Below are 18,679 nucleotides of genomic sequence, written 5' to 3' on the forward strand. Positions count from 1 at the left end.
ATTTAAGGTTTTTCTGAGCTGGGGGCCTATTTTCAGTAGTCAGAATTTGTTAATTAATTCCACAACTGGAGCTTGGTTGAGCTCAGCCCCTACTGCTAGTAAAGTCTCTTTCCTTTCCCCTCTTGGAAGCAGCCTGTAGGGGAGGGGTGCTGGCTCCACGGCTTGGGGGACTCACGGTTCTTGGGGGGCTCACAGATGGCCCAACTCATCCAGACTGGGTTACACTGTATGTCCGGTCACTGACATGGTCCCAGCAGTTATTCTGTACTGTTCCTGGCTATTTACTAGCTGCTCTGGAGGGCGAACTAAATTCCACACTTCACTAAGCCACCATCTTGGAACCTTTACTCCTTGTCTTTTTGTGTGTGTGTGTGAAAAATAGCAAATATTTTTAAAAGCAATACATTACAAAGCACACCACAATAATCAGTTATAGAACAGATTTCAGAGTTTGTTATGGGTTATAATTCCACAATTTTAGATTTTTACTTCTAGCTGTCCTAAGGTACTGGAGACTAAAATAAATATCAATATAATAATTCAGCAATCATACTCATTTTTTAAAATCAATCTTCTCTGTCTAACTCCACCATCATCTTTGATCTTTCTCCCACTCTACAGGGGTTTTTGGGCTATGCCAATTGTCACTTTTTCATGTTGGAAAGGGCTGTCAATAATATGCATGAGGGGGATGGAGATAGCTGATGTTCTGGAGAGGCTGGCCCCTCTGCATTTCAGGACTTATCTGGTCCAGGGACCCATCTGGATGTTGTAGGTTTCTGGAAAGTTACCCTGGTGCATGGAACATTTGTAGAATCTTATATAATGCCCTAGGTATTCTTTAGGATTGGCAGGAATGGTTTTGGTTGGGATTTGGCAAGTTATGATAGGCAGCAATCTCTAACTGAAGCTTGCATAAGAGTGACCTCCAGAGTAGCCTCTCGACTCTATTTGAACTCTCTCTGCCACTGAAACTTTATTTGTTACACTTCCCTCCCCCCCCCCCTTTTGGTCAGGATGGCATTGTTGTTCCTGCAGTTCCAGGGCCAGACTCATCCCTGGGAGTCATCTCCCATGCCAACAAGGAGACTTTCACCTCTGGATGTCATGTCCCACTTAGTGGGGAAGGCAATGGTTTCGGTTGCTGAGTTGGGCCTATAGAGAAAAGCCACAGTCTGTTTCTTTTAATTGGTGAGTTTAGTCCATTAACATTCAAAGTAGTTATTGTAGAAGCAATTCTTGTCTCTACCATGTTGTCCTTTAGTTTTTATTTGTCATATCTATATATTACTTTCCTTCTCTCTCTTTTTTCCTTTAAATCACCATTATTCATATTCTTCAATTCTGTGCCCTCCTCCAGATCTCCCTCTCCAGTCTTTTTCTTTTTTTTATCAGCTGACAGGGCTCCCTATAATATTCCTTGTAGGGCTCATCTCTTGTTGACTAGTTCTCTCCATCTTTCTTTGTCTTTTAGGATTTTAATCTCTCCATCAATTTTTCTTAACTTTTTATTTTATTTTAAAAATTTTTATTAATAAAACCAATCAACATACAATATGAACATTTTTTCATCACATAGTTGTATATTCATCATCATGATCATTTCTTAGAACATTTGCATCAATTCAGAAAAAGAAATAAAAAGACAACAGAAAAAAATTCATACATACCATACCCCTTACCCCTTCCTTTCATTGATCACTAACATTTCAATCTACTCAATTTATTTTAACATTTATTCCCCCTATTATTTATTTATTTTTAATCCATATGTTTTACTCATCTGTCCATAATGTAGATAAAAGAAGCATCAGACACAACGTTTTCACAATCATGCACTTACATTGTGAAAGCTATATCATTATACAATCATCTTCAAGAAACATGGCTACTGGAACACAGCTCTACATTTTCAGGCAGTGCTCTCCAGCCTCTCCATTACATCTTGACTAACAAGGTGATATCTATTTAATACATAAGAATAACCTCCAGGATAGTCTCTCAACTCTGTTTGGAATCTTTCAGCCATTGACACTTTATTTTGTCTCATTTCTCTCTTCCCTCTTTTGGTCGAGAAGGTTTTCTCAATCCCTTGGTGCCAAGTCCAAGCTCATTCTAGGATTTCTGTCCCACGTTGCCAGGGAGATCCACACCCCTGGGAGTCATGTCTCACATAGAGAGGGGTAGAGCAGTGATTTTACTTATGTTGGCTGAGAGAGAGGCCACATCTGAGCAACAAAAGAGTTTTCCTGGGAGTGACTCTTAGGCCTAATTTTAAATAGGCTGAGCCTATCCTTTGTGGGATTAAGTTTCATATAAACAAACCCCAAGATTGGGAGCTCAGTCTATTGCTTTGGTTGTCCCCACTGCTTGTGAGAAAATTCACTTGGGGAAGTTGAATTTTCCCCCCTTCTCACCATTCCCCTAAGGGGACTTTGCAAATACTTTTTTTTTTTTTTTTTTTTTTTTTTTTTTTTTTAAAGAGAGAGGGAGGAAAGGAAGGAAAGACAGAGAAGGAAGGAAGGATGGAAGGAAGGGAAACATTTTTAAACATTTTCTTGTTTTATTATATTTTGTTTGTTTGTTTTTTGTTTTTTACATGGGCTGGGGCCGGGAATCGAACCGGGGTCCTCCGGCACGGCAGGCAAGCACTCTTGCCCGCTGAGCCACCGCGGCCCGCCCCTGCAAATACTTTTTAATTCACTGTTCAAATCACTCTGGGATTTATTGAGGCATCACTCTGGACAAACCTAAAAAATCTCATGTCTTACTCAGGGTTCCATCTTTATCAATTTTAAAGCATAACTTGGCTGAATAAAGAATTCTTGGTTGAAAGCCTTTCTCATTCAGGCTCTTAAATATATCGTACCACTGCCTTCTTGTTTCCATGATGCCTATTGATTAGTCTGAAGTAGGCTTATGTTCTTTCCCTTGTGTGTAATAGTTTGCTTTTGTTGTGCTGCTATCAGGATTTTCTGTTTCTCTCCAACATGTGGCAGTCTGGTTAGTATGTGTCTTGGTATTCTACTTGCAGGTTTCTGGGCCTCTTTGACTTGCATATTCATGTCTTTTATATGGTTTGGGAAAATTTTCCCTGATTATATATCTTCAACTAACTTTCCCAAACCTTTACTCTTCTCTTGTCCTGGGACACCAATGATTCTTATATTTGATGCCTCTTGTGGCCCATCATTTCCCTAAGGTTCAGTTGCATTTTTTCCATCTTTCTTCCCATTTTTTCTTTTCGGCACTCTAGTTCAATTGTTCTATCTTCTAACTTACTTATTCTTCCTTCTGCTTCTTCAAATCTGCTATTGTGTGTCTCCAGTATATTTTTAGTTCAGTTTACTGTATCTTTCATTTCTGTGAGGTATGCCATTTTTTTCTATTTAACCTTGCAAATTCTTCTTTAATGCTCTTCTGTTGTCTTCCTGATATCCTTTATCTCTTTATAAATATTCTTGAGTAGTTGTTCTACAATCTCTGTGTCCTCTGGAATTTTGATTTGCTTGTTTGGCTGGGTCATTTCTGCCTGGATCTTCAAGTGCTCTGTGATTTTCTGTCGTGTTTGGGGCATTTGATTATCTTGATATGGTTATTTTGCAAATTGGTTTCCTTCACTATTCAAAAGTTTTGTATTTACTTGGTTTTTTGATGAATGTTTCCTTTTGCACTTTGTCAGTGATTCTCAGCCAAATCAATGTCCAGATCTCATGTAGGGGATACAATTCTACTTAAGGATCTATTAGAAGCTAGGCCAGCAACCAAGAATTCTATATCCAGCAAAATTGTACTTCAAAAATGAGGAGGGGGCAGGCCAGTGTGGCTCAGCAGGCAAAGTTCTTGCCTGCCATACTGGAGACCTGAGTTCAATTCCTGATGACTGCCCATGCACAAAAAGGGGGTGGGGTGGGGAAATTGAAACATTTTCAGACAAAAAAGTCACCGAGAGAATTTGTGACCAAGAGACTGGTTCTACAAGAAATACTAAAGATAGTTCTAGAGACAGATAGGAAAAGACAGCAGAGAGAGATGTGGAGAAGAGTGTAGAAATGAAGACCATCAGTAAAGGTAAAAAGAAGAAAAATTAGATATGATATGTAAAATCCAAAAGGCAAAATGGTAGAAGAAAGTAGTGCCTTTACAGTGATAACACTAAATGTTAATGGATTAACCTCTCCAATCAAAAGACATAAACTGGCAGAATGGATTATAAAACAGGACCCATCTATATGCTGTCTACAGGAGATGCATTTTAGATCCAAGGATAAACACAGGTTGAAAGTGAAAGGTTGGGAAAAGATATTTCATGCAAATAACAATCAGAGAAGAGCAGGAGTAGCTATACTAATATCCAACAAATTAGACTTCAAATGTAAAACACTTAAAAGAAACAAAGAAGGATACTATGTAGAAGCTAGTTTGGGGTGCACCACCCACCACGTGGGAGACCCAAGCTTGGCTCCCAGCCTATGGCCAAAAAAAAAAAAAAAAGAAAAGAAAAGAAGAAAAAAGATAATAAAATAAAATAATAATATAATAAAAATATGAAACACAAAAACAAGAACAACAATCAAATATACCTCAACAGTAGTAGGCACCAGAATCAAAAGGAGACATCCCAGATATACTGGGAGTGAAATCAGTCTGGTGCCCACCAAAAGGGGAGGAAATTTAAGAGAAAAAAATAAATGAAATAGAATAATGAAAAATAATATGTTAAATAAAAAATAGAAAATAAAGAATAAAATAATAAAAAGAACAATTATACTACTAATAAAAAGGTATAGAAATAATATATTTTTTAAAGGGGGAAAGAAAAAAGAATATTAAGAAAAAGTAAAATAAAAAAAATTAAACCTAAGCAGATGGGAATTAGCCTGCCTGCACTTACCCCTTCTCCCTAACGGGTAGTGATAGCGAGACTCCTCCTCCATTAGTCCCCTCTTCCCATCTGGTGCAGCTGACCTGCATTTACTGCATCTGGTCAGAAAGTGGTGAACCCAAGTGTCCTCCCTCAGTCCTGCCCCTCCCTCAGCCCTACCTCTCCTGGCAGAAGCCACTAAAGTGTAGCGTGTTTGGCAAGGGGGCTGCTCCTGGACCACGGTGCCCCTTGGCCAGTTTCTGTCAGAGGGACTGGGGAGCTGACCAGATCCTGGGGGATCACCTGATTCCCAGTGCTGGCAGGTCTGCCAGACACCAGGCCTGCAGGCAGGCTATTCCCGCACCTGGCCAGGTGATCACTTCCCCCTGCCCGGAGGCCCACCCCTGTGTTGGCTGGTTGACTCATCTCCAGTCTCCCCACGGGTGCTGTATACTACAACCACATAGGGAGTTTTCCCCAGCCAGCAGCTGTGAAGCTGGAGCTGAGGACCATCAGCTCCCTCCTATCGCACCTCCCCCATGCTCCACAGCCCACTGGGATCTTAGTCGCCAGACCCACTCACTCTCCCTGTCCTCCCCTCGCTGCTCTTCTCTCTAAAACTGCCTAAAGTCCCTCCTTCTTTACTCACCGTGGGGGCATAAACCGGGTCATTTCCTCACCATCCCCTATCTTGTTTCACAGAGCAGGAGTGAACTCACTCCACTCTGCGCTGGCATCTTCCTGGAAGTCCCCCTCTCTGTTCATTTTACGACAATTTTATTCACACATCATACAATCCAACCTAAGTAAAAAATCAAATGTTCCTTGTATAATCACATAGCCATGACTTCGCCACCACAATCTATATGAGGACATTTCCTTTTCTTCCACAAAGAACCCCATACCCCTGGTGGGGGGGGCTTTGCATCAACTCAGTGCCACCCACAGTACCTCTGGCTTCTCTTCCAGCTGCTGGATGATGCAAGTGAGCTCTTCTTCCACAGGCCTCCCCTTGGGCCCAAATCTGAATTTCATTGATGAATAACACTTTCCCAAAACTGCGAGGAGATGGACTAGGAGAAGGATGGAACCATAAGTACCTTCCTTTGGAGAAATTCTACCATGTTTGGGGAGGGAGAAAAATGGGCTAATGGTGAACTTTGCTCCTCCAGCTTTTCAAGACTCTGAGTCTAGCTAAGTGAAGACATCCTCCCATTTTCTCAGTGAAGAATTTGTCCTAAGAACACTACCATGGCTCTTACCCCTGAACCACTGTCATGTCCATCCTCTTGCAATATGAACAGTTGTCTGGCATTGACCCAGGTATTGTGATATTGGTAAACGGAAGATTACCACAAAAAAACTTTGCTTTTGTTTTTCTTTAACATTCTTTGAAAGTTGTTCTATTGGAAAATATATTTCTTAAAAAAAAATAAGAAGGGGATATGGTGAGAAGTGGCTCAGTGGCAGAATTCTCGCCTGCCATGCTGGTGATTCGGGTTCAATTCCTGGTGCCTGCCCATGCAAAAAATAAAAGAAGGGGGGATGAATTAGACTTAACAGACATATATAGGTCATTCAGCAAGGTGGCAGGATATAAAATTAATGTGCAAGAACCAGTAACATTTCTATACACAAGCAATGACCTAACTGAGAGGTCAGTTTAGGAAAAAATTCCATTCAAAATAGCAACTAAAAGAATCAAGTACTTAGGAATGAACTTAACTAGGGATATAAAGGATTTGTGCACAGAAAACTATACAATGTTGCTAAAAGAAATCAAAGAAGATCTAAATAGATGGGAAGACATTCCCTACACATGGATAGGAAGGTTAAATATAGTTAGATGCCAATTTTACCCTAATGAATCCAGAGATTCAACACAGTACCAATAAAAATTACCAGAACCTACATTGAAGATTTGGGAAAGCTAGTTGCCAAATTCATCTGGAAAGGAAAGAGACCCCAAATAGCTAAAAGCATCCTAAAAAAGAAGAACAAACTGGGGGAATTAACACTTCCTGACTTTAAAAATTATTATAAAGCTACAGTGGTCTAAACTACATGGTACTGTCATGAAGACAGAAGTATTGACCAATGGAATCCAATTGAGAATGCAGAAATGGACCACTAAATGGTCAACTGATTCTTGACAAGGCCCCCAAATCCACTGAACTGGGACAAAACAGTCTTTTCAATAAATGAGTATGGGAGAACTGGCTGTCATTGGCTGTATCAGTTTGAATCTGTGGTGGGCCCCGGAAAAGCTATGTCCTTTAATCCTTCAATATTGCTAGGTGGAAGCATTATGACTGTTCCCATGGAGACGTGACCCACACAATTGTGGGTGGTAACTTTTGATCAGGTAGTTTCCATGGAGTTGTGACTCCACCCATTAATCCTTTAAAAGAGGAAACATTTTGGAGAGAGTCCCTTTTGTAGAGCCACGAGAAAGCCAGCAAATGCTGCCATGTTTGCCGCGTGCCTTTCAAGCTGATAGAGAAACGTTGAACGTCATTGGCCTTCTTGAACCAAGGTATCATTCCCTGGATGCCTTAGATGGGACATTTCTATAGACCTGCTTTAATTGGAACATTTTCTCAGCCTTAGAACTGAAAACCAGCAACTTACTAAATTCTCTTTTTTAAAAAAGCCATTCTTTTTCTGGTATATTGCATTCTGGCAGCTAGCAAACTAGAACAATGGCCAAATGAATGAAAGAGGACCCTTACCTTACACCCTATACAAATAAACACCTAAATGTAAGAACTAGCACCATAAAACTTCTAGAACAAAATGTAGGGAAACATCTTCAAGACCTCATAATAGGATGTAGCTTCCTAAGCTTTATACCAAAAGCACAAACAACAAAAGAAGAAATAGATAAATGGGAACTCCTCAAAATCAAATGCTGCTCAGAGGTAAATAATGGGGTGAGGCACAGAGTTAAGAGGAAGTTTAGATTTCCTCTTTCATTTGGGTTTTTATTGGTTTTCTGTCTCTTGGGAATAATGAAATTATCTAAAATTGAAAATGTTGATGGACCGTGGACTTTGAGCCTTCTACATGATACTCAATGAATGCAAGTGGCTGAAGGAGGCACTGATGGAGAAGTAGAATGGCAAATGATGGTGTATACTTATGAATGAAGGCTGTACAGCTACAAAAAGGAACACTATCATGAGGTGTTCTAGTTTGCTAGCTGCCAGAATGCAACACACGAGAGATGGATTGGCTTTTAATAAAGGAATTTATTTCATTAATTATTCAGAGGAAAGGCAGCTAACTTTCAGCTGAAGTTCTTTCTTACATGGGAAGACACAGGGTGATCTCTGCTGGCCTTCTCTCCAGGCCTCTGGGTTCCAACAACTTTCACTGGGGTGATTCCTTTCTGCATCTCCAAAGGCCTGGGCTGAGCTGTGAGTGCTGAGATGAGGTATGCTGAGCTGCTTGGGCTGTGCTACATTGAGCTCTCTCATTTATGCACCAGCCAATTAAATCAAACATCATTCATTGCAGCAGGCATGCCTCATAGCCAACTGCAGATGTAATCAGCCGCAGAGGAAGTTCACATGCCATTGGGTCATGTCCACTAGAACAGTAACCTCTTTTGTTGCTCCTCTCTAAGCCAACACGGCAAGCAAACTCACTGCCCTCCCACCCCCACCCCCATATGGGACATGACTCCCAGGGGTCTAAATCTCCCTGGAAACATGGGACAGAAATCCTGGGATGAGCCAGGATCTGGCATCAATGGATTGAGAAAGCCTTCTTGACCAAAAGGGGGAAGAGAAAAATGAGACAAAATAAAGTGTCAGTGGCTGAGAGATTCCAAAAGAGTTGAGAGGTTATCCTGGAGGTTATTCTTACACATTACATAGATATCTCTTTTTAGATTATAGTGTATTGGAGTGGCTGGAGGGATGCGCCTGAAACTGTTGACTGTGTTCCAGTAGCCTTGATTTTTTTAACTTTTTTTATTCTACAATATAACATATATACAAAGCAAAGGTATAAAAAAGTAGCAGTTTTCAAAGCACTCTTCAATAAGTAGTTATAGGACAGGTCCCAGAGTTTGTCATGGGCTCTTAGAATCCTCTCATATTTTGCCTTCTTTGCTGCTCCAGAGAATAGGAGGCTAGAGGGCTTAAATACATTTTTATCATCATAATCAACCCTTTTTCCTTTTTTTGTGAAAAATAACATATATACAAAAGAGCTATTAATTTCAAAGCACAGCACCACAATTAGTTGTAGAACATATTTCAGAGTCTGACATGGGTTACAATTCCTCAATTTTAGGTGGGTTTTTTTTTTCACAATCACATAGTTACATTGCAAAAGGTATATCATTATACATTCATCTTCAAGAAACATTAGCCTTGATTTTTGAAGACAATGGTATAACTATAGAGCTTTCACAATGCGACTATGATTGTGAAAGCCTTGTGTCTGCTTCTCCTTTTATCTAGGGTATGGACAGATGAGTAAAAAGACATGGATGAAAAATAAATAAATAATAGGGGGGACAAAGGATAAAATAAATTGGGTAGATGGAAACACTAACAGTCAATGAAAGGGAGGGGTAAGGGGTATGGTACGTATGAGTTTTTTCTTTTTTCTTTTTATTTCTTTTTCTGGAGTGATGTAAATGTTCAAAATTATGATCACGGTGATGAATACACAACTATGTGAGGATGTTGTGAGCCATTGATTGTACACATGTATAAAATACATGTGTGAAGATTTCTCAATAAAAATGTTTTTTAAAAAAGTAACTTTGGAGGAGTCTCTCAGTCAATCAATAGCTTATCAACAAACAGGGTTTGAAAACCACAGTTTCCACATACAAAAAAATTTTAAAATGACTGTGGAAGAAAAAAGAGGTGGTTTTATACTTTCAAGTATATCCTACATCCAATAAATAATCATTTTGAAAGAGTTCTAAAGGAAATATGTGAATCCAGATTGCATTATATTGTGAAAAATAACATGAAAGTGTGTATCGACCGTAGGACCCAATTTATACAATGTTTGTAAAGCGATCACCAGTGCCCATCTCCCAGACCCTGCGGGAGAGAAAGACCAGGGCTCCCCACTTTTTATTCCAGCACCAGCTCAGGCCCACCTCCCCCAGAAGTAACCACTATTCTGGATTTTGTAGAAATCATTCTCTTATTTTTCTTTATAGCTTTACTACCTGTTATGACACCACCAATTGATTTTCTGTATATATAAATGGACAATATTGTATACATTTTTTAGGAATTGCTTTTATTATTTCTCATTATAACTTCTTATAATTCCCCCACGTTGTTACGAGTATTATGGGTTTATTCATTTTCTTTATTGTGCAGCAATTCATTGCCTGTCTATACCACAATTTATTTATGCACCCTATTGTGGATTAATAAAAATCTTCGGTTTTCAACAATTACAAATAATGCTTCTGTGCATATTTTTCATATGTCTCCTCTGATGGTATGAACTAGTATATTCTATAGAATCTACAAACATAACCCAGATCATTAAAAAAAATAATTATGGGAGAAAATACTGTTTCTTTTGCTTTTTATATCCTGAGACTTTTGCAAAATGAAAGTAGACACTTTTCAAGCTTATCCCTCACCTCTTGATCTGAGGCTTTCACTTCTGCAGGGGAAGCCCTCATTTGGCAAATTGGCTGCGTGCCTTCCTCTGTCTTCTAAGGTTCTGGCTTGCTGTTTTGGATTGGGCGACTTGAGGCTAGAGCAAGGTGAGTTAGGGAGAAGTACCTGGGAGTTCTGTGTCCTCCTGCCCGTTCTCACAGGGGATTCTCCTCAAGGGCCATGGAATGTGCCCCAGGCCCTGGAGAACACGAGTGTGAGATTCTGTTGCTCTGGGAACCATTTGTCCAGTGCCTCTGCTTTGGAACTGCCGAGGTTCTGGGAAGAGTCAGGCCCAAGTGACCCAAGCTTGGAGGAAAGCTCCTGGGCAGAAGCAAAGAACACTGGAACAAAAGCCAGAGTCTTAGCTCCATTTTAATCACAGTCATGCCCACCCTTTCGGTGTTCACGGATGTGCCCCTGGCCCGCAAGTTAGAAGGCAGTTTGCTAAAGAGCTACAAACAAGATGAAGACCCTAAGAAGATGTTCCTGGCCTACAGAGGTAGACACCTGGTAGTTTTAGAGTATAAGTCCTAGCATATCTTAGGAGGGCTGTATGTCAGTACTTCAGGGGAGGGAGACAAGGGCCCAAGCCTGTGCAGGTGGACAAGTCTATGCTTGCTAATAGAACTTCCCAGCTTTGAGTGGATGGAAAGAACAAAAAATGTCCCCAGGTCCTTACATGCTCTCTTACCTTCTCTGGGGGCTTCCAGGGATTAGGCAAGAGTTATGTCCTCTTCCCTAACTCTGTACTTTGGAGCCAGCACGGGGCTGATGCATTCTTCAGCCTCTTCCTTCTGCCCACTCACTCTTTCTCTCTCCTCTGTTCCTATACCAAAAATGGTTCCCAACATCCTCTGATATGTGACTGGTCCCTGCCACTGTGAAAGTTGGGGCTATCTATGTTTAGTCTCATGTGTCTATAACTTTCATTTTTTCATATGATTTTTGCTCTTTAAAATGACATGTTTTGGTTATGTCTTTTTTTGAAAAAGCCAAAAAGTAGACATTTACTAGCAGCACATTGTTTTAAAAAGGAAAAAGAAAGTTTCTTTTCATAGGCAACTTTTCCAAAGCCTCCAAAACCCAGGATAGGTGGTTTGTGGGCTGTCTGCAGAGCCCATATCAGAGGCCCCAAGGTTGGGCATCTGGACTTCCTTCCGCGATTTCCTTCACAGTCTGCATGACGGACGAAGGCCACCCCTGGATCTCTCCTGTGGTAAACAAGCTCCGACTGCAGATTGCCCAGGATCCGTCCCTCAACTATGAGTACATGCCTGCCATGGGCATGAAGTCATTCATCCATGCCTCCTTGGAACTGCTCCTTGGAAAGCACAGCGAAGCCATCGTGGAGAACAGGGTGAGATGAGGGCCCTCTCCTCACCAACCCAGACCGCGGGAAGTGGAGACCTGCAATGACACAATCTTAAACCTGAAACGGGGCTAAAAGGCCCCCTGATGTTGACAAAAGAGACATTTGTGACTCAGGGAGTCCATAGCTTGCAGCCATTGAAGGACGGAGCCAGGCTCAGAATCCAAATCCAGTGCCCAATTACCACCCTGCATTGCTGATTGGAAAGTTCTTTAAAGGCAGGAAGGACTTGAATCTTGAGTATTACTCTCACTATTATCATGACTTATTTTAAGGCGTTGCTTCTGTTCATTTTTGCTTTGGCAGGCAGGGGGCTTGCACACTGTTGGCAGCACTGGTGCATTTCAGCTTGGGGCCCGGTTTCTCAGAACTTGGTACCGGGATGCTCGAACAATTTACATCACTTCTTTGCAAAAGGGTGAGTGTTATCCAAGATGAGTGTGACAGAAATCCCCACCCCATGCTCGTGATTCCCACCCCATTTGCCATCCTCTCTGTTGTGCTCACTCTCTGTCACAAGAGAAATGGCAGATGAGCCCAGATGTGCATGTGTTTGTCCTTTTTGTTGTCCCACCTCAGCCAGTGACCCTCAGGCCTGCTCTGTAACACCTCTGCTTCCATCTCTCTGTTTCTCATGTACTGGTTGATGGGGGTCTGTGTTCCCACAGAGCTGCATGGATTCATCTTCCAGGACATGGGATTTATGGTTTACGAGTACTCCTTCTGGGACCCCAAGAAGCTGTGCATAGACCACAGCATGCTTCTCAACGTGGTGGAGGTTAGAGGGCCCCCACTCGGAAATTTCTCCCCCGATGTGACCATTTTCTTTTCCACCCTCCACTCTTCTAATCATCCAAGGCCTTTCCTAGACTTTGATTTGCCCAGACCTTTAGTGGGAACTGTCATGGAGAAATGCTTCCACCCCAAATGCCCTGCTGCCAGGACCACTTGGTAGTGGGCCCCTGGTGAGACCATCTCTACCTGTAGCAGGCCTCACCTAGCAGTGTCCTTGTCATCGGAAGCATCGGTGAGTGCAATTTGACACAAAGTCAGTGGGCAAAGTTAATGTCCACCATGAAGGTGAGTCCAACCTCTCACCCTACTTCCCTCCCTCCCCATGCTCCATCTCCTCCATCCATCTCATCCTTTTCTCATGCAGGAGTTTATTTACTTCCCTTTTCTCCTACAGAGCAAGCAGATATTCCCATTTTTTGACATTCCCAATCAAGGTTTATCCACTGGTGACCTAGACGAGGATACTAGAATCTTACAATCCTTTGTGTCTCAAGGCTTTGAATTCTTCTGCAGCCAGTCCCTGTCCAAGAATTTTGGCATTTATGGTATGGGCATGAGCCAGGAGGAGGAGGGAGATGTGCTGAAGTGGGGCCACACTCATGACACAGATGTTTTTGGCATTTCTTCTTTTCTACCCTCTGAGGAGAGCCAGAGAGAGCACCATAGAAGCAGAAGGAAAGATGTTTCAACCCAGCTACTAAAATCAGCCTGTAAAACAGACCCTACTTAAATAATTTATCTACCTTCTCCCTCCTTTTCCTCAATTATAAGATGAGTGGGAAGGACTTAGTAACCTTTCAACTCTTTAAGACTCTTATTGATGGGTACCTTTTCTGAAGAAGCTTCTAGCAACTTCCTGGAGCCAGATATGGGCCTTCCTGGGCTGGAATGAGGTCTCCATAGTTTAACCCTCCTTTCTGCAAGGTTGAGGCAGAGTTACTGTCAGAGGTGAAGGCCCTGGTAATAATGATAATGATAATTATATAATAATCAGGAGACTGAGGATGAGGTTGTCTGTCCTCAATGCTGCAGATGAAGGAGTGGGGATCCTAGTGGTGGTGGCACTCAACAACCAGCATCTGCTGTGTGTCCTCTCCCAGCTGAAGAACTACACTCAGGCTCTGTGGCTAACCCCACCTACCACAGGTGCCCGCATCGTCACCTCCATCCTCAGTAATCCTGCTCTGCATGCAGAATGGTAAGGGCAAAGGTGGAACAGGAGGGGATGGGCAGAACCTTGGATACCTACAGACTTGCTGATTCATCTGGTTGTACTGTATGCTTCTTATATATTGTGGTAGTTAGATTCAGTTGTCAACTTGGCCAGGTGAAGTTACCTAGTTCTGTTGCTGTGGACATGAGCCCATGGCATGTGAACCTCCTCTGTGGCTGATTACATCTGCAGTCGGCTAGCAGGCATGCCTGCTGCAATGAATGATGTTTGACTTAATTGGCTGGTGCTTAAATGAGAGAACACAATGTAGCACAGCCCAAGCAGCTCAGCATACCTTATCTTAGCACTTGCAACTCAGTCCAGGCCTTTGGAGATGCAGAAAGGAATCACCCTGGGGAAAGTTGTTGGAGCCCAGAGGCCTGGAGAGAAGGCCAACCGAGACTGCCCTGTGCCTTCCATGTAAGAAAGAACCTCAGTTGAAAGTTAGCTGCCTTTCCTCTGAAGAATTAACACAATAAATCCTCTTTTATTAAAAGCCAATCCATCTCTGGTGTGTTGCATTCCGGCAGCTAGCAAACTAGAACAGATATATAATATTTTTTAAATTGAGATATCTTATGCACATACAATCCATCCAAAGTATGACAATCGATGGCTCACAATATCATCACATAGTTGTGTAGTCATCACCATGATCATTTTTAGAACATTTGCATCACTCCAGAAAAAGAATAAAAAAGAAAAAGAAAAAACTCATACATTTCACACCCCTTACCCCTCCCTCTCATTGACCATTAGTATTGCAATCTACCCAATTTTTAAAAACTCTTACTCCCCCCAACTCCACTATTATTTATTTATTTTTGGTTCTTATTTTTTAACTCATCTGTCCATTCCTTGGATAAAGGGAGTGTCAGCCACTAGGTTTCTACAGTCATACAGTCACATTGTAAAAGCTCTATAGTTATATAATCATCTTCAAGAATCCAGACTACTGCAACACAGCTCAACAGTTTCGGATACTTCCCTTTAGCTACTCCAATATACCATAAACTAAAAAGGAATATCTATATAATGCTTAAGAATAATCTCCAAGATAACCTCTAGTCTCTGTTTGAAATCTTTCAGCCAGTGAAACTTTATGTTGTCTCAATTCTCGCTTCCCTCTTTTGGTCAAGAAGGCTTTCTCAAAGGGGGAAAATTCAACTTCCCCAAGTTGAATTCTTGATATTCTCACAAGCAGTGTGGACAATCAAAGCTATAGGCTGAGCCCCCAATCTTGGGGGTTGTTCATATGAAACTTAACCCCACAAAGGATAGGTCTTAAAATTACTTAAAATTAGGCCTAAGAGTCACCCCCAAGAGAACCTCTTTTGTTGTGTAGATGTGGCCTCTCTCTTCAGCCAACACAACAAGCAAATTCACCACCCTCTCCCTGTCTATGTGGGACATGACTCCCAAGGGTGTGGACCTTCCTGGGAACATGAGACAGAAATCCTAGAATAAGCTGAGACTCAGCATCAAGGGATTGAGAAAACCCCTAGAATGAGCTGAGAGTCAGCATCAAGGGATTGAGAAAACCTTCTTGACCAAAAGGGGGAAGAGTGAAATGAGACAAAATAAAGTGTCAATGGCGGAGAGATTCCAATCAGAGTCAAGAGGTTATCCTGCAGGTTATTCTTACGCATCAAGTAGATATCACCTTGTTGTTCAAGATGTAATGGAGAGGCTGGAGGGAACTGCCTGAAAATGTAGGGCTGTGTTCCAGTAGCCATGGTTCTTGAAGGTGATTATGTAATGATATAGCTTTCACAATGTGACTGTGTAATTGTGAAAGCCTTTGTCTAATGCTCCTTTTATCTACCTTGTTGACAGATAAGTAAGGCATATGGAATAAAAATGAATGATGGGGGAATAAATGTTAAAATAGATCTGGATTGGGATGCTGGTGGTCGGTGAAGGGGGGAGGTGGGGGGTGTGATATGTGTGAATTTTTTTCTGTTTTCTTTTTATTTCTTTTTCTGGATGGATGCAAATGTTCCGGGAGATGATCATGGTGGTGAATATGCAACTATGTGATGATACTGTGAATTACTGATTATATATGTAGAATGGAATGATCAAAAGTTAAGAATGTTTGCATTTGTTTGGTGTTTTTTAGTATTTTTTTAAAAAATTAAAAATTAATAAAAAAAAAAGAAGAAGAGGAAGGCTTTCTCAATCCCATGATTCCAGGTCCTGACTCATCCCTGGGAGTCATGTCCCATGTTGCCAGAGAGGTTTATACCCCTGGGAGTCATGGCCAATGTGAGGTGGACAATGAGTTCACCTTCCAAGGGTTAGAGAGAAAGGCCACATCTGAGCAACCAGAGAGGTTATCTAGGGGTGACTCTTAGGCATAATTATAAGTGGATGCTTCTTTTTCTGCCCACATAACCTCTTTGCTCCATTCATTTATCAGTTTACTCATCACCATTTACTGAAGACCTACTATGTACCAATGGCATTGTTTATGCCAGGGTTTACCTTGAGGGAGCCAGCAATAGGACATTTTTTTTTTCAACACAGACCAGTGGAATTCTTTGAACTCTTCCAAACTGCATGAGGAGATTAGGGCAGATCAGGGGGCTTGCTACTCTGGAAAAATCTGCCTAAGAGTCTGCTTGGTTTGCTTAAATTAATATAGGTTAGCCACCACTTATCCCCACCCCATCCCCACCCCATCTTTTGTCCCATTCATCTCCATCTCAGAGACAGAGCCCCACTGATGTGTCCTTTGACACTTTGGTGGGGGCTTCTGAAGGTAAGAAGAGTGGGGTTCTTCCTGGCAACATGGGATAGAACTCCCTGGATTTGCCAGGACCCACCATCATGGGATTGAAAAAGCCTTCTTGAGTAAAAGAGGGAAGAGAGAACTGAGACAAAATAAAGTATCAGTGGTTGAGAGATTTCAAACAGAGTTGAGAGATTATCCTTATGCATTATATAGATATCCCCTTTTAGTTAATGGTGTATTACAGTGGCTAGAGGGAAGTACCTGAAACTGTTGAGCTGTGTTCCAGTAGCTTTGATTCTTGAAGATGACAGTGGAAAGATATAAGTTTTACAATGTGACTGTGTGTCTGATATTCCTTTATCTGGGTTATGGACAGATGAGTAAAAAAAATATGGATTAAAAAATGAATAAATAATAGGAAGGATAAGGAGTAAAATAAGTTGGGTAGATTGAAATGCTAGTGATCAATGAGAAGGAGGAGTAAGGGATATGGGATGTATGAGTTTTTTCTTCTTATTTCTTTTTCTGGGGTGATGAAACAATGCTCTAAAAATGATTGTGGTGATGAATACACAACTATGTGATGATATTGTGAGGCATTGATTGTATACCATGTATAGACTGTATGTGTGTAAAGATTTGTCAATAAATAAATACATAGATAAAGAAGAGTAGGGTGTCAATGAGGAGGTTTGAGAGCAGGGGAAATCTAACACTCTCATTTTCTTCTGTCTTTCCTTGGCAGGAAGTACAGTTTAAAAGAGGTTGTAGAGAACATCATGTTGATCAAGGAAAAGGTGAAGGAGAAGCTCCGGCTCCTGGGAACACCTGGCAACTGGAATCACATCACTGCCCAGACAGGGACCCATAGCTATCTTGGACTCAATTGTAAGTATTTAGGAGGGGGCGGCTCCCTCCTTTCTGACCTTGGGCTAGTTTTTTATTTTATTTATTTTTATTTTTCTTTCTCTTTATTATTTTTTGCATTTTCTTATTTTGTTTTTAACGACCTTTGGCTAGTTTTATTTTATTTTATTTATTTATTTCTCTTTCTTTTTTTTTTTTTAATGACCTTGGGCTAGTTTCATAGGATTAAACTTCACTGACTGGGTACCCAGTCCCTAACTTTGCTCCAGATTTTGTTTCTTTCCTGAAGAAAGTGGAGTTGCCTTAAAGAACCTTCCAGAACCCCATAAATGCTGACCCTTCTTGGCTCTCATTATCTGCCCTGGGCTAAAAGAGAGCTATTGGTGATCACTCCAGGTTCTGAGTCTCTGTGATTATTGCTAGTCCAACAGGTGGAATATCTGGTCAAGAAGAAGCATATCTACATCCCCAAGAACAGTCTGATCAACTTTACCTGTATCAATGCCAACAACATAGATTATATCACCCAGAGCATTAATGAGGCTGTACTCTCCACAAGGGGCCCAGTGAAATGTCTTCAGAAAATAAATGACTTATAATTGGAATAAAAGTTTCACTCTTTGCAAATATCTTGTGCTGATTTAGATCATTTACTACCATAATTCATTTCTTTACAAAGCCCTTTCTCTCTCTGCCTACATGGGCATTGTCTGGCCTCAGCAAAGAGAGAACAAAGGCCCAAAGAAGAAGAGAGTGTTTGTCTTCAGCGACCATCTCATATTTATTGAGCAACTACTTTGCCAAGAACTGGGCATAGAAGGGAATAAAAAAACAGGTACAGCCCAGCCCTTCTTCACAAAGTGCATCAAGTCTTGTTGAGAAACAAGTCTTAGACATGTGAAACAATTGAGTAACATTTCGAAGCTGCATGTAATAAAGAAGTCACAATGGATTATATAAATAGTAAGTGTATCAGGACTGCAGAAAATAAATGCTTCAATGTGGGAAAGATTTCTTGAGGAGGTAGGGATTGATTTAGATATTAATAGATGGCTGAGATTGGGATACAATGGAAGGGAGCTGAAAAGATATCCCAGGCCAGAGAACAAGGGTCCCAGGCATAATGATAAAAAATGAATGTTTATTTGTTATCTGTAATACAGATAACCAAAGGATACCAAAGGTA

The 18,679-nt window shown here is 41.2% G+C and overlaps 1 protein-coding gene across 6 annotated transcripts; it reads left to right on the top strand.

The window, feature by feature from the left end:
* The first annotated feature begins 7,264 nt into the window (after positions 1 to 7,264).
* On the top strand, positions 7,265 to 18,112 carry GOT1L1 (glutamic-oxaloacetic transaminase 1 like 1). 6 transcript variants are annotated; one of them, XM_077144148.1, is made up of 9 exons: positions 7,265 to 7,400; positions 11,688 to 11,869; positions 12,188 to 12,299; positions 12,550 to 12,659; positions 12,869 to 12,961; positions 13,071 to 13,221; positions 13,709 to 13,874; positions 17,372 to 17,514; positions 17,917 to 18,112. In XM_077144148.1, exons 2-9 carry the CDS (start codon positions 11,693 to 11,695, stop codon positions 18,090 to 18,092), a joined length of 1,128 nt encoding a protein of 375 aa, XP_077000263.1. In that variant the 5' UTR covers positions 7,265 to 7,400; positions 11,688 to 11,692; the 3' UTR covers positions 18,093 to 18,112. The 6 variants fall into 6 exon arrangements, with proteins under 6 accessions (XP_077000263.1, XP_077000259.1, XP_077000261.1 ...); XM_077144144.1 differs by lacking the exon at positions 7,265 to 7,400 and adding an exon at positions 10,758 to 11,011; XM_077144146.1 differs by lacking the exon at positions 7,265 to 7,400 and adding an exon at positions 10,758 to 11,011 and having other exon boundaries at positions 17,925 to 18,112.
* The last annotated feature ends 567 nt before the right edge of the window (positions 18,113 to 18,679 follow it).

The sequence above is a fragment of the Tamandua tetradactyla genome, chromosome 26, assembly GCF_023851605.1.
Source record: "Tamandua tetradactyla isolate mTamTet1 chromosome 26, mTamTet1.pri, whole genome shotgun sequence".
Classification (NCBI taxonomy): Eukaryota; Metazoa; Chordata; class Mammalia; order Pilosa; family Myrmecophagidae; genus Tamandua; species Tamandua tetradactyla.